Source organism: Penaeus japonicus, unplaced genomic scaffold (assembly GCF_977035675.1).
Source record: "Penaeus japonicus unplaced genomic scaffold, GWHDUDI00000001_assembly GWHDUDI00000008, whole genome shotgun sequence".
NCBI classification, from domain to species: Eukaryota; Metazoa; Arthropoda; class Malacostraca; order Decapoda; family Penaeidae; genus Penaeus; species Penaeus japonicus.
In genome coordinates, this window is record NW_028234410.1 from 31,578,544 (window position 1) to 31,593,543 (window position 15,000).

Sequence of the window (15,000 nt, forward strand, 5' to 3'; positions counted from 1 at the left end):
CTTTCCTATGGAAATCAACACTAGGCCTTGCAAACCAGCTATTTGTTACTGTGGTGTCTACAGTTATGGCACCTTTGAAATGTACATTTTTGCAGTCTGTACATAGAACAGTTAACATTTTAAACTAATCCTTAACTTTTTCATTTGGAACTCTGACAAACACAAGACTCAATCAACAGTTTAATAACCTGAAATAGCAAGAAGCTCCCCATACCATTAGATCTGCAACCATAATGTGATCTCAACTGAAGGCTTTCAGACTGAAAGCTTGCATTGTGCGAAGATGTCAAACTGAATTTGTAAAGAGGAGTGCTAGGTTTGTGTGAAATGAATGAAATACGAATTTCATAAGCATTCACTTTCTCCTGAAAAGCCATGTTTTACATCTGAATCAAAGGAAAGATATAAAAGTTTACCAACAAACTTGTTGAGCACACAAGCCATAGTTCAGTAGCTGAGCTCATAGTATCATTCTATATACAAGTAACAATTCTGCTTTTCTAAATGACTGGTATATTATTTCACTGTAAAAAAAGTAATGACTCTTAGGAACCCCATGTCAAAAATAGTAACAATCTGAGATGCTAATGTTATTCTTAATCTGAGTGCAAACTGAAGAGCTTTGCAACTTCACTGAGATCGTCGTAACTCTTGCCATCCTTAATGATCTGGAAAATAAAGATTTTTCAATGAGAAATGGAAGGAAGCTAAAAAATTGTAGAAAAGAAAAATGAAGTGTGTTTAAGTTATAAGAGTAACTGACAATAAATAGGCGATTAAAATATACCAATGCAATTTACCTACATCTGTAAAAATGTACACGTTTGTAGATATATGAATGTACTCGTACAGATATATAAAGTAAAGTGGAAAAAAAGGGAGTTAAAACTCACTTCAAAATTCATAAATGAAAACACCTTAATATCAGTCTACTTAGCTTAAAACCAGAATAAATATAACCAATATTCAAGATACACAAAATGCATAAGAACTCTTACCTTCCTTGCAATGGGCATACGATTGAACACATTCCATAACACAATGCCTACGACAATGTTGTCTCGCAGGTAAAACACAACTCCTTTGCCATAATCCTCGCCAGACACAGGCGCATGGGGCTCGTTGGAATGTGCTACAATGCCAGTTTCTGCAGCCTAAGGAAAAGACAAGTATTGTATTATCAAGAAGTACTTCAAAACATAGCTTAGTCTTAACCCTACTGTACAGCAAATCCAATAATGTATGTTCTTTTTTATCTTTTTTTCTAAAAAGATATTCATAGTTACTAGGAAATTCATGTAAAAAACAGTAGTTTCTACTGTACAAGGGTCCTGCTAACAATCAGTATACAAAACCCCACGTTAACTTTCCACAATATGATAACCCTCGATATTACTGCTTTATCTCTAAATACATTACACTGATAATTTATCAAGAAAGAGCAACAACTTACCCTTTCCGTTTCCGAGCGCATGCTTTCTCCAGTAGCCTCGACCACTGCCTTGGGAGTGTCCTTCTCAGTGGCCTTGGCAAACACGCCTACGGTTGGCAGGGAAGAGTCCACAATGCCAATAGCCTCATAGCCAACATCAGGTCCCAGGTCTGACCAGAACATGGACTGGTGCCAGTATGGTTTACCTGGAATAATGAGATAATGCATGAGACAAGGAAGATGAGATTATAAATCAATGGCTGATAAACTATATTCTTTGCTTGCTTGAGTATTTGTTACTAAAAGAAATACTGATGGCTGTTCACCGACAAAAATAATGCTGAGCACAAATGTCATTTTCTTTGCAATTAATACATAGACAAAATATAAACAACCTGAATAATTAAAAGTAATAGCATTCATGTGAATGATAATGATGGTAAAAAATCTGTATTTCTTTATAATGTATAACAAAAAGCTGCAGTATATCTACAAAGTCCTTACTCCAATTATTATTCTGAAATCTTTCAACTGTTGTCTTGTTGCAGATAAATGTGCTGGTCAGTGAATTGCCAATACCCAATAATTTTTTTTTTTTTTTTTGCCAAATGGCTTCATTCAAACACACAGTCCCAAATGTTCAAAGAATGGAAAATGTAATGCCTCCTAATCCAATCATCTACAAATGAAAAGGTAAAGGAAATATAAATCTGATTTGTCTAGTCGATGTAAATCTTCCCTAGAGAGGTTAAAAAAAAAAAAAGCTCAAAGATCACATATTTCTAAACCTGCAGGATGTGTCTGGTTCTGAGACTGATAAATTTCTAGCTGACCTAACTGGAGTGCTAATTTACATTCTTTCCCCACACTAAAAACATTCTTATATTTCTGTCCCATGGAAAAATGCACTGAGAAATTCACTCCTAAGGGAATAAAAGAAGTAAACTAATCCCTGGACTTACCAACGCCTGTCATGTTCTCGCCAGCCAACCTTCCGGACACAATAGCATGGTCGTGATGCTCCACACGTCTGCGTCCAAGCTTGATGTCGTAGAAGCATGCAGCGTCTCCAGCCTTCGCGGACACAAGTGAATTGAATTGAATTATGGACAGGTATAGTTTCCTGATTAAATACTGGAATATCACTTGTGATATTTCTAAAAGAGATATGATAATTTTATGTACAGAAAATACAAACACTATAAACAGGAAATAATGATCTAAACCCAATTTGAGAGAAAGTAGGGCTGACGTTATAATTTCTAACATTTATCTTGTTTAAAATGAATGAACCTTCAACAAATTTTTGAGCTGTCTTCCAAGGAACAAAGAATATAAAGGAGTAACACTTACCACCCACAGGTCAGTCCTTGCCTCCAGTTCAGCGTTCACTCTGAAACCACCGTGGATGTCATCGACTTCCAGTCCAGAGGTCTTCGACAATTCAACGTTGGGCTCCAGACCAACAGCTACAACAATGTGGTCGGTAACATGCTGATGATAAAGAAGTAGTTAAGGCTTGATTGTGTGCAGGACAAAATATATTAAAATATGAACTGGTCCTTTTCTCCAGTTTACCAAAATCTAGTTTTCTTTTGGATAGATACATGGAGGATATATATAATATATATATATATATATATATATATATATATATATATATATATATATATATATATATATATATATATATAAAAGTAAAGGTCTGGAAGCTCAACTGTTATCTGTCTTCATCATAAGTTTTTGCAAGACAACAAAACCAAAAATCTTACTTCAACTCCAGTGTTGAGAGTCAACACCAGTTTGCCATCATCGTTGGTGCTGACGCCCTTAACATAAGAGTTGGGGATGATGTCAGCTCCTTCTGACTTGACCTTCTCGGTGGTCCACTTGGACAGGTATTCAGGCAGAACTTTGCCCATGTTGCCTGACTCTGGGTACACCTGTGTCACCTTCCCATTGGAAGTCTTGGCTGTAAAGTGAGAGAATTATGAAGAACATTATAAACAAGTGATTTTTCTTTCAACTCTTCCATCCAAAATATTGAAGTCACATTGTTTTCATAAATCTCTCTCTCTCCCTTTACACTAATACATTATATGCGAGTTATTAAATGGCCAAAAACTGGCTAAAAACATGATCACAAAGAGCCTCTGTACCTTTGTGGCCCAAGGCACAGGCAAGTTCAGAGCCGAGGAATCCACCACCAATAATTGTGATGTGCTTTCCTTCACTTGCTACGCTGTGAAGAGTCTGGAAATCCTGAATGCCACGGAAAAGGGTCACTTTCTTCTTGACATCTTCTTCAGCTCTGTCCAGTATGGGAAGGGACTTGGGTCTGCCTCCTGTTCATTTCAGAAAGCACAATTATTATAATAAATCTTTATTGTCTCATCCAAGCTCCTAAGATTTTATCCATATGAGCATACTGTAGAAGCAATGGGTATATCTGTGTATGCTAATATCTATGCTTTCATTAAAACATTTTGACTCTTGTTGAGCTTTTGTATAATGTTAATAAATTCTGCACAATAAGTGAATATTTTTTTTCCTATTTATAGTAACATCTATGCACTTATATTTTGACCTGGCCGATCATTCCTGTGCCTTATCATGAACTATCATATAAATAAATCTGCTTAGAAGTCTGGCCATTAAAGTACTATACATCTCTCCCCACATGATCCAACACTTCCAATTCTATGCAACCATACTCACACACTTTAGATATGCTAATTCAGTTTTACCAATTGCAAATCACAGCAATTGAAAAAAGAGTAAGATCACGAGAACATGATCTGAAAGACCATCACATACACCATGATAGCTATTCCACCTACCTGTAGCGATAAGGCACTTGTCATATGAAATTTCAGTCCCGTCATCCAAATAGACACGTTTCTTGTGGACATCCAGCTTGACGGCCATGCGACCTTTCAGAACGGCAATACCTCCGTTCTCCCTTGTGGCTAAGATTTCAGTTGGTGTGTAATACTCATCATGTTCAAAGTAAATGCTGCAAAAGATAAATACATTTAGTCTTAGTTTTCAGTGTAAGGTATACAGGTCATTAACAGTAGTCTTCACATGTACAAAAACAGTAACAGTAGACAGAAAAGGAAGAAACCAAAGGAGAGTAAAAAAAGATGAAGATACGAAGAGGAGGAAGCCGTAAATCATAAAAATACAACACAAACTCCAAAAGGAACGAACCTCCTCTCCTTCCCATTCCACTGTTTGAACCTCAGCTTTGAGGCTGTTTCGGGGTCATCACTGTACCAGAGCTCCTTGCTGAGGGGTGGTCTCATATAAGGAGCTTCACCCTCACCTGAGATTACAAGCACCTGCAGGGAAAAACTTTTGTTATAATCACGGTCAAATAGAGATATAAGACTCAAAAGTAATTTATACTTCTTAGTTATAAAAAGTAAACAAAATTTTAAAATATCACCAATACCACAACAGAATTTCATAAATCTGGTTCCTTTAGAGTCTACTAAAGAACTGTCAAAGTGGTGTAAAAATTTAAACTTTTTATACACAAATTACAATATATATATGGAATATGTGCAGATACAAAGACCCACAAACCAAGTGAAGAAGAAGAAGAAGAAGAAGAAGAAGAAGAAAAGAGTTTTACTGGCATTACAAAATTAGTTGATAAAAAATGACAATATTGGGATAAACAAGTCTATGAAACTTGAATATTTGAAATATCAAAAATTACTATTGGTGAAATAGTGTTATGTGATAGATCTAACACTGTCCTCCTGATACACAAATCAATATAAACTATATTAAATGTATAAGATAAGATAAAATGAAGTCTTTGTTATCCCAAGCCTTAAAAAAATCATAAGCAGAGCATCAACTGCATTTCAGAACTAACCTTTGCTTTAGCATCTTTTGCCTTGATGGCCCTGAAGGCTGCAACAGAGGCCGTTCCTGCACCAATGATCAGGTATGGAATATGTTCTGGCACAGATGGGGCTGCAGCTGGAAATTAACACGGCATGTTAAGGAAATCGGAATCTTATTTTTGAAGAAATTTGAATAAGATTAATTTCATGAAAACTATGATGGTTAAATTGGATTACAGGAAATTCTACTAAAAAAGAGGAGTATATTCAGGTAAGTCAAGGAAAAAAAATCACTTAATTTACAAGACATCACAGTAGATTAAACAGTAAGACATGTATAAAATTAAACACAAACATGCACTTGGACAAGACATCTAACCTAACATAACATGATAATATGGTTAACTTGCTGTCTTCAACACTAACTGCAATTACAAACCATTCTATTCATCAACCTTAAACCCGTAAGACTGTAATTTCTGCTCACTTGTTTTTTCTCTCCCTAGACCAAACAATAATACCAAGCATATAATTGTCCTATAAGTGTCAACATAAATTGTAAAAAGAATGTACAAGCACATACAAATGTTACACATTTCATTCCAATGGATCTCAAACTCAAAATAACGTTCATCTTTCCTACTTCTCCCTTCCCCTAGAGACTGCTCCATAATATCGAAGTTAAATCATGCAGATTAATGCTGACACTGACTGTTAGGCAGCACCGAGCACTCTATCATTAGTAGAGTAAATCTTAAATTAGTACTAAGCATAGCATTCTCAAACCTTCAGACTTCACAGGAGTGATTATATTGTCATTTGCTTTTTCTAAAGTGGAAGAGGCTTCAGCTACAGCAGCCTCCTTGACAAGCTCTGATTCAGTTGCAGATTCTACTGAGGTAGCAGCTTCAGTGCTAGGTTCTGCTTCTGCTACAACTGGTTCAGCAACTTCTGCTTTACCCTTGTCAGCTGCTTCAACAGCAGGTTCTACATCAGGTGTAGGGGTGGCTTCAACAGCAGGTTTTGCTTCAGCTACAGGGGCTGTTTCAATAGCTTCTGGAACAGCTTCAACCACAGGTTCTGCTTCAGCTGCAGGAGCTGCTTCAACCACAGGTTCTGTTTCAGCTGCAGGAGCTGCTTCAATAATAGGTTCTGTTTCAGCTGCAGGAGCTGCTTCAACAATGGGTTCTGTTTCAGCTGCAGGAGCTGCTTCAACCACAGGTTCTGTTTCAACTGCAGGAGCTGCTTCAACAATGGGTTCTGTTTCAGCTGCAGGAGCTGCTTCAACCACAGGTTCTGTTTCAGCTGCAGGAGCTGCTTCAACCACAGGTTCTGTTTCAGCTGCAGGAGCTGCTTCAATAATAGGTTCTGTTTCAACTGCAGGAGCTGCTTCAACAGCAGGTTCTGCCTCAGGTTTAAGGGCTGTCTCAACAACAGATATTGTTTCTACAGTAGGCTCTGCTTCAGGTTTTGAGGGCACATCAACTGCTGACTCTGTTTCAGATAATAGGACTGATTCAGCAGCAGTTCCCAAACATATTTGGGAACTGGTGCAGAATCATGTTCAGCTTCTGTTCTAGGAATTAGCTCAATCACTAGTTGAAACTCAGGGGTTGGTTCTGTCACAGACTGAGTTTGATCTAAAGCTGGAACTGATTGGCAGACTGATAGAATTAGCTCAATAGTGGCCTTATCTAAGATTAATTTAGTAATCTAAATCTTTATACTATATATAAATCACTGAAGTTTAACGACTATGATTTAGAAGTTAAAGAAAAACTGATGCTGTAAATATTAACAACTATCTTCTTCAGAAAAAACTTTATTAAAGTTTAGTTACTTAGAATGACACTTTACACCAACAGAGTGAGAGACTTTACATGCAAGGAAAGAGAAAAATTGAGGGGTAAATCTCTATACGTGAATAGTGTCAAGTGGATATCCTTTTGTAGTTGTAAATCATAATGTCTTTTGTTGTAAAACTAAGATGACACTAGTGTATAAATAACCTGAAACCACAATCTAGGATCTCTCTGTATTTAATATTCTTCTAACACTAAAATATACACCATTTCACATTATAAACCATATTTCTAGTTCATTGATAATATCTAGCCATTCTTATGTAAGTTCATATTAATAGCCATCTCTGATATGTGGCACTTTGGCAAGGGTGCCAGGTACCATATGCCAAGTCTTGTGACTAGGGACATGATGCCAAATTCACAGGAGTGCAGTTGTTAGTCATCCACAAAACAATATCATTCACACAATAAAAGTTTCACGCATGACAACGTCCAGTGTTTAAGCAACACTATACCAAAACCAGAAAGTAATACACCACAGATGTACTCAATATGCCAGATGGAGAATCAGAACAAGCAACAGTGCAATTGTTGAGAAAACAGGTGCCAAGAGATTTATGGGCACTGAGCCAGGAGATAGCATAGTACCCTCTCAGACAGCCTAGAGATGCAGTCACACCCGAGCTGTGAGTGGAGCTGGCAAGGCTTCTGACATGCCCTCCCTAAACTAATTGATTCACATATATTGAAAGCAAAGTGCTTGCTGTCACTCTTCTAAATATATATAAACGTTAACTAAATCTCTTACTTTTTCACTTTTGTCATCTCTTCATTGTGTTCACAATGCCTGCTTAGTATTTGTCATTTACATCCAGCACTGCACTTCAAATAAAAATACATTCTATACTTGCAATGCATTTAATATTGCATTTTCAAACAAATAGATTATACATTATTTATATATCACTTCAAAATAAAGACTAAGTAATGAATGCAGAGCATCCAATTACTTGTTTTGTTTTCCCTTGGATTATAATTCATGAAATGGATTTATTCATAATAAAGCCATGATCAAAGTCATAGACATGAAGGAGTCAATAAAATTTTGGAAAAATATAGCTAATTTATTACATTTTTTAGATATCTATATCTATATATATAAACTTGTAATACAACCTCAATTGAAAACAAGATCTTGCTTGTATACTTTCACCAAACCTGGTAAGTAATCAGCAAGGACCTATGTGTCTAGCATTTTCTAAGAAATTAAAAAATGAGTTTGAGCAAATTACCAGAACGAGGAGGAGTAGCACCATCACTTGAACAACAATCCAGACTGTCCAACTTTGAGGTTATTACTTCCTTTAATAACAACCCAGTACTCTAACTATTACCAAAACATGAGCAGTGGCCTTGTTAGTACCATATCAGAGCATACAAACCTTTGACAGCCAGCTTTCTTCACAACCCTAAACTGCAACCTCAACAGTTGGTTCAGATGAAACAGCAACAGCTGTTTCAGGTGCAGCAACCTCAGCAACAGCTGATTCAGGTGCAGCAACCTCAACAATAGCTGGTTCAGGTGCAGCAACCTCAACAATAGCTGGTTCAGGTGCAGCAACCTCAGCAACAGTTGGTTCAGGTGCAGCAATCTCAACAACAGCTGATTCAGGTGCAGCAACCTCAACAACAGCTGATTCAGGTGCAGCAACCTCAACAACAGCTGGTTCAGGTGCAGCAACCTCAGCAACAGCTGGTTCAGGTGCAGCAACCTCAGCAACAGCTGGTTCAGGTGCAGCAACCTCAACAACAGCTGGTTCAGGTGCAGCAACCTCAGCAACAGCTGGTTCAGGTGCAGCAACCTCAGCAACAGCTGGTTCAGGTGCAGCAACCTCAGCAACAGCTGGTTCAGGTGCAACAATCTCAGCAACAGCTGGTTCAGGTGCAACAATCTCAGCAACAGCTGGTTCAGGTGCAGCAACCTCAGCAACAGCTGGTTCACTGGCAACAACCTCAGCAACAGCTGGTTCACTGGCAACAACCTCAGCAACAACTGGTTCAGGTGCAACAATCTCAACAACAGCTGGTTCACTGGCAACAACCTCAACAACCACTTGTTCTTGTGTGACCACCTCAACAATCGCTTCCTGTTCTTTGACGTCCGTGGCCTCCTTGACTACAATAGGCCCAGAAGAAACACACTCAGAGACGGACTCACCAGGTGCTGTAGGCACACTCTCTGCTGCAGGGGCTTCAGTGGGATCAGCTGCCGGGACTGTGGGATTTAGTGCGAGCTATTATCGTAGCTGCGATCTCTTAGCCTTACTCCTATTTGATATCTTAAGATCATAATTTGTATTTCCGTGTTAAATCTTAGAGGAAAAAAAATCATATTGAACTCATCATTCTTTCCTTCTCCTCTTTTTAGTCTATCTATTTTTATATTGGGAATAAATATAATGGGTTTCCATTACACTTTGACTTATGAATGATTGTATGATTCAGATGGAAAGATACAGATTAGTTTTAAAAAGTGTGGACTTAAATGCCATCAAAAATTTATCTATCTTTTGAAAAACTATCATGCAATTCACTGAATGGTGTTTTGTACCATATGTTGCTGATTTCAGAAAGGAGGGAGGTGGTAAATAAAAATAAAAAAAGGAAAAGAAGTAGGACAAAGAACAAGAGGAACGAACAAGAACAAAAAATCAACAAAACAAATCCATGAGCCCATATACAAATAACTGTAAATTAAGAGTGAAGGGGGGAGAGAGAGAGAGAGAGAGAGAGAGAGAGAGAGAGAGAGAGAGAGAGAGAGAGAGAGAGAGAGAGAGAGAGAGAGAGAGAGACGATCATAAATATTGATAAAAAAATGAAGGCTATCATTTCTTTAGCCAAACCTCCTTAGATCTCATTTCAACATGTACCTTACAATCCAAAAACCATCAAAACTGTGACTATGAAGAGAACAGATTCATGGGGGAAATGGAAATAAAGCAAAATAAAGCAACACACAGGCAAACTTTGGCTAGTTCACAGAGAACAGACCCATAATTTAAAAAACAAAACAAAAAAACTAAACTAAGTTACTGCAAAGCATAGTGAGCATCATGACACATTCTGACTTCTGTATTGAAATGATAATGCCATGAGGTCAGTAATAAAACCTCTATGTTGGTAAATCTTGAAGATGTGATTAAAAAAGTTAAGAGAGAGAGAGAGAGAGAGAGAGAGAGAGAGAGAGAGAGAGAGAGAGAGAGAGAGAGAGAGAGAGAGAGAGAGAGAGAGAGAGAGAGAGAGAGAGAGAGGAGAGAGAAATAAAGAGAAAGAGAGAGACAGTGTCAAGAGGATAGACAAACATTCACTGCAGGATTAACACATTTATATTCACTTGCTCTCATACAGTCTGTAAGCAATTGGTAAAGCCAATTATAAACACTTATATATCAGTGCTCAATTCCATATATTTACTTAGAAAATTGAACTGGAAATGAACCATCTAATAAGTCTAATTTTAATAATCCCTGCCTAGTTTGGGCAATCATCTTTATTTCTTTATCTTGTTAGTCTCTCAATTCTCAAATGGCCAAAATACCTGTAATAAAAAGTCAGGTAACGGCCTGCTACCAGGTGTCCTATTAAGAATAATGAAACAATAAATAAGATTGGCACTTTTATTGTGCTTTTAACATTATTTACAACATAAAACATCTTTTTAACAAGTTAGCACCACCATATAATTTACAACCAGTTGCATCTGGGAGGCCTCTCCCAGTAGTAGGCCATTAACCATGACATGGTTTATCTACCAATAATACTTGTCTAACCAGTTTTTATGTCTCCAGTGTTGACTTTGTACCCTAATTACCTGACTATAGGACAAAAGTATCTGAGATGGACTGAGCAATGATAAAGCTACAAGAGTTTAGCTTTCACTACCTTCTGCTGGGGCAGCTGGAGCTTCTTCTGCAGGTGCAGCAGGTGTGGCTTCTTCTACAGGAGCAGCTGGTGCAGCTGCAGCTTCTTCAACAGGTGCAGCAGGTGCCTCCTCAGCTGGAGCAGCAGGTGCTTCCTCAACAGGTGCAGCTGGTGCCTCCTCAGCGGGTGCAGCTGGTGCTTCCTCTGCGGGTGCAGCTGGTGCTTCTTCTGCGGGTGCAGCTGGTGCTTCCTCAGCGGGTGCAGCTGGTGCTTCCTCAGCAGGTGCAGCTGGTGCTTCCTCAGCAGGTGCAGCTGGTGTTTCCTCAACTGGTGCCTCTTCAGCAGCTGCAGCAGGTTCCTCTTCGGCAGGCTCTTCAGCTGGTGCCTCTTCCTCAGCAGCTACCTCCACAGCCTCCTTGGCAAAGTGCAACTTACCAGGTCCCCAACCAAACTCAATCAGTCCACTCTGTTTGGCCTGGAAATAAAAGGTATATAATTAGTCCAGACAAAATACAAGCTAAACTAACCTAAATCAACAGGCCCAACATTGGTGAGGACACTACTGGAGGTTGTAATTTTGTAATATGGTTTATATACTGAGGATGTAACCTAGAAGATCTGTCATTAAAATAAAGAATAAAAATCAAGCCCTAACCATTCACTATATACTAAAGATACACATAATAGATCATGTAATGTATAACAACTACAGGAACATTTCGAAATGGAGAGACTTTTAGTACTTACAACAAACACTGTAAATCCTGCGAAACCAAGACCCGCTGCCAGTTGCAAGTTGTAGGCTTTCTGTATCCTCTGATGTTGCTGTGTCCATGAGCCCTGAGGAACTGGCAGCTGATTCATCGAAGGTGGTTTGAAAGGTAGGTCGGCATACTGTCTGGTGGAGTTAACTGCAAGGAAAAGTATACATTAAAACTTTAACTCTAATTTGTTTAAATTTTATATAGCATGTATGGTAAATGTTTAGAAGACAACTGTGTCTTCACCACTGGCCATGTGATGGTTGGTACTCCAGAAGCGATTAACAAACTTTTCCTATATAAATTTATGTATATAGTTTTGTAAGATAAAGATTAAACCTTCCATGGGCTTTATTTATCAAATATCTATCTTCCCAAATATGGATACTGGCTGCTAGTATGTGTAATCCAAAGGCCATGGTGATCATTTGTTATTGAGCCACTATCTTTGATTTCATATATAGGTCATCTAAAAACTCACTCATGATGGGGTGTATATTTGCCTAATGCTGCTCCAGTGGCAAGATAGCAAGTGCACGTCAAGAGTTTTTAAGGCATAGGGATAATCAGGACCTATAAGTGATCTTCATCTGCCCTAATTCTAAGGGATGATAAGGAGAGGTTATTGTATTTTTATTTTAACCCATTCACGCTGGGGCTATTTCGGCTCTAAATGGTCGGAATGACAGGGTATTGGTATGCATAGGCCTAATGCCTCAGGATTCTTGGGCACACTAGCTTCGAGCGAGTGCTGTACGCCCACTCACCCGGCGCACTAGCCTTAACTAAATATCTTGTCTCCAGCGTCTGACTAAAAAAACACTCAATGTGATAGCAAGTCAACCGGCGCAAATGACGTGCAGACACATCACCAGATGCTGGTGACGAGATATTTGGTCTAGGCTGGCACTCGGGATGAGTGAGCGGACAGCCCAAGCTCGCGGCTAGTGCGCCCGAGAATCCCGAGGCGTTAGGCCTATGCGTTCAAAAACCCCGGTATTGTGACCGTACAGAGCCGAAATCGCCCCAGCGTGAATGGGTTAACCACTTAATGACTGGGCGGTTTTGACTATACCTGGACATTTTCCTGCGGTATTTTGAAATGCGCAGGCCTAATGCTGTGGGCTATTTGTACACCGAGGTAGCAGCCAATTGTTATGTGCATGATCAAAGCCATGATGGGGATGAGGCATTCACATTATACAGTGTTAAGCCATTAACCCACTCACGACGGGGGCATTCCAGCTTTGCATGTTACAATGCCAGGGCTCTCAAACGCACAGGCCTAAATCAGTTAAATAAACGACGCCGTATGACGTCACTCTGCGAACGGGCCTTGAATGCGCGGTACCCATGGTGTACCACCCGTCCAGAGAGGGTTAAAAGAACAGTGCTTTAAACAATTCACGCTGGGGGCTTATATTATATATATATATATATATATATATATATATATATATATATATATATATATATATTATATATATGTATATATATGTATATGTATATATATGTATATATATGTATATATATGTATATATATGTAATATATATATATATATATATATATATATATATATATAATATATATATATATATATATATATATATATATATGCATATATATATATATATATATATATATATATATATATATATATATATATATATATATATATATAAATATACACACACACACACACATACGTAATGTTGCTCCCACTGGCTAGATAAATATGTGCAATGACCATGTCAGACATCTCTCCCAGTGCGATGCCACGTGGTAACTCTATATATATATACACGTCCCACTTCAAATGGGTGATAATCGTTTTTTTTTGTATTTTACATTATTTTCACAAGTGAATAAAAAATGTGTCAACACAAACGGAATTCCTATGATTATGTGCATACATAACAATGTAAAGCATATGTTTTGAGAGAGATCAGGACCTGGTTTACTATATGATCTAACCAGCTATCACTAAAGTTGGTTTTCATGGACTAAATCTGTGGTCTGGTCATCAACACCAAATTTGTACTATCAATGAGACGCAACTTTTCTGTAGTATGACTAGCATGTTGAAACATTTCCATTGAGTAATATTTGCTAGAATAAGTAAAATAAATCAATGATTATCTACATAATAAAAAGGAAGTTCTATAAATCTTTGAAAGTATGTGATTGTATGTGCTCACATATTATATAACATATTGATAGCTTTTTTAAAATAAAAATTCTTAAAATGAATACTGTATGAAGATTGAGAAAACTAACAAGAGCCATAAAGGTCATGCTATCAGATATTGTAAATTAAACTGTAGGAAGGCCCCACACATCAAATTTGGAGGGTCTCTGTTCTTTTTCTCTCTAACCCCTTAATGACGTGATATCACATCATGGCCCAGCTGGTCTTCCTGCCATGGTGACATCATGTCATAGCTTTTTGTATGGCCAGTATGCTGGGAGGATGAAACGGCTGGCCTCTGTCTCAGTGTTAGAATAGCCTGTGGTGTTGGGCATGCGCATTTTAATACTACCCTGACGTTATGTTCAGGCGGAGCCAAAACTGCATAATTAGTTAGCAGTTGACTGCAATTTAACCTATATATATCCACCCAACCAATATGAAACACTAATTTCTCTGCAGTACCCCTAAACCTGTTGGCTGAATTAGTTTTTCTCTGTTATTTTAGTTCTATTTTGGATATGTCTCAGGATTGCCTATCCATCTGTTGGAACCCCTACAAAAGCTAACAAACTCCACCACATATTCTGGGAAGATAGAAGTCTGACACTAAATTTCAAAGGAGGTCTACAAGCTCTATCTCAGCAGATAATGTAGTGGAGTATGTAGGTTTTTGCTAGAGTCAAAAGGTGTGAAGATTGTAGCAATTATAGCTATAGAATAAGTATCCAACAAATCTCTACTAATAGATTAAACAGTAACTATACAAAATGAGCTTCTGTAAACTGAGAAAAATTAGGCCAAAATCACTTATCAAGTCACATGATAGTGTCTTCCACACTTTGTACTCGTATAAAGAGTTAAGAAAGATTAACCCATTGGTGCCGGTTGACGTGATGACACGTTTTGTGGTTTTTGCTTCAGATGCCCGAGACTAGATATGAGGGCAAGCCCAGCGCTTGGGTTGAACAAGCGGGCAGCCCAGGCTCGCGGCTTGTGTGTCTGAGAATCTCGAGGTGTTAGGCTTATGCG

General features: G+C 38.1%; 1 protein-coding gene across 4 annotated transcripts in view; it reads right to left on the reverse strand.

The window, feature by feature from the left end:
- The window catches only part of AIF (Apoptosis inducing factor), a 17,079-nt gene that overhangs the window by 1,125 nt on the left and 954 nt on the right, over nucleotides 1-15,000 (reverse strand). The window contains exons 2-15 of one of the 4 annotated variants that reach the window (XM_043037710.2): nucleotides 11,766-11,929; nucleotides 11,040-11,493; nucleotides 9,316-9,372; nucleotides 6,079-6,786; nucleotides 5,322-5,428; nucleotides 4,646-4,776; nucleotides 4,273-4,448; nucleotides 3,592-3,777; nucleotides 3,205-3,404; nucleotides 2,786-2,926; nucleotides 2,395-2,506; nucleotides 1,454-1,638; nucleotides 999-1,154; nucleotides 1-668 (exon numbers count right to left, since the gene is read on the reverse strand). The exon at nucleotides 1-668 is cut by the window's left edge and continues 1,125 nt beyond it. In XM_043037710.2, coding sequence (XP_042893644.2) covers nucleotides 597-668; nucleotides 999-1,154; nucleotides 1,454-1,638; nucleotides 2,395-2,506; nucleotides 2,786-2,926; nucleotides 3,205-3,404; nucleotides 3,592-3,777; nucleotides 4,273-4,448; nucleotides 4,646-4,776; nucleotides 5,322-5,428; nucleotides 6,079-6,786; nucleotides 9,316-9,372; nucleotides 11,040-11,493; nucleotides 11,766-11,929 — 2,849 coding nt within the window. In that variant the 3' untranslated portion in view covers nucleotides 1-596. The remainder of the gene's footprint in view (nucleotides 669-998; nucleotides 1,155-1,453; nucleotides 1,639-2,394; nucleotides 2,507-2,785; nucleotides 2,927-3,204; nucleotides 3,405-3,591; nucleotides 3,778-4,272; nucleotides 4,449-4,645; nucleotides 4,777-5,321; nucleotides 5,429-6,078; nucleotides 6,787-9,315; nucleotides 9,373-11,039; nucleotides 11,494-11,765; nucleotides 11,930-15,000) is intronic. The other 3 variants (XM_043037712.2, XM_086539294.1, XM_086539295.1) reach the window with 3 other exon arrangements.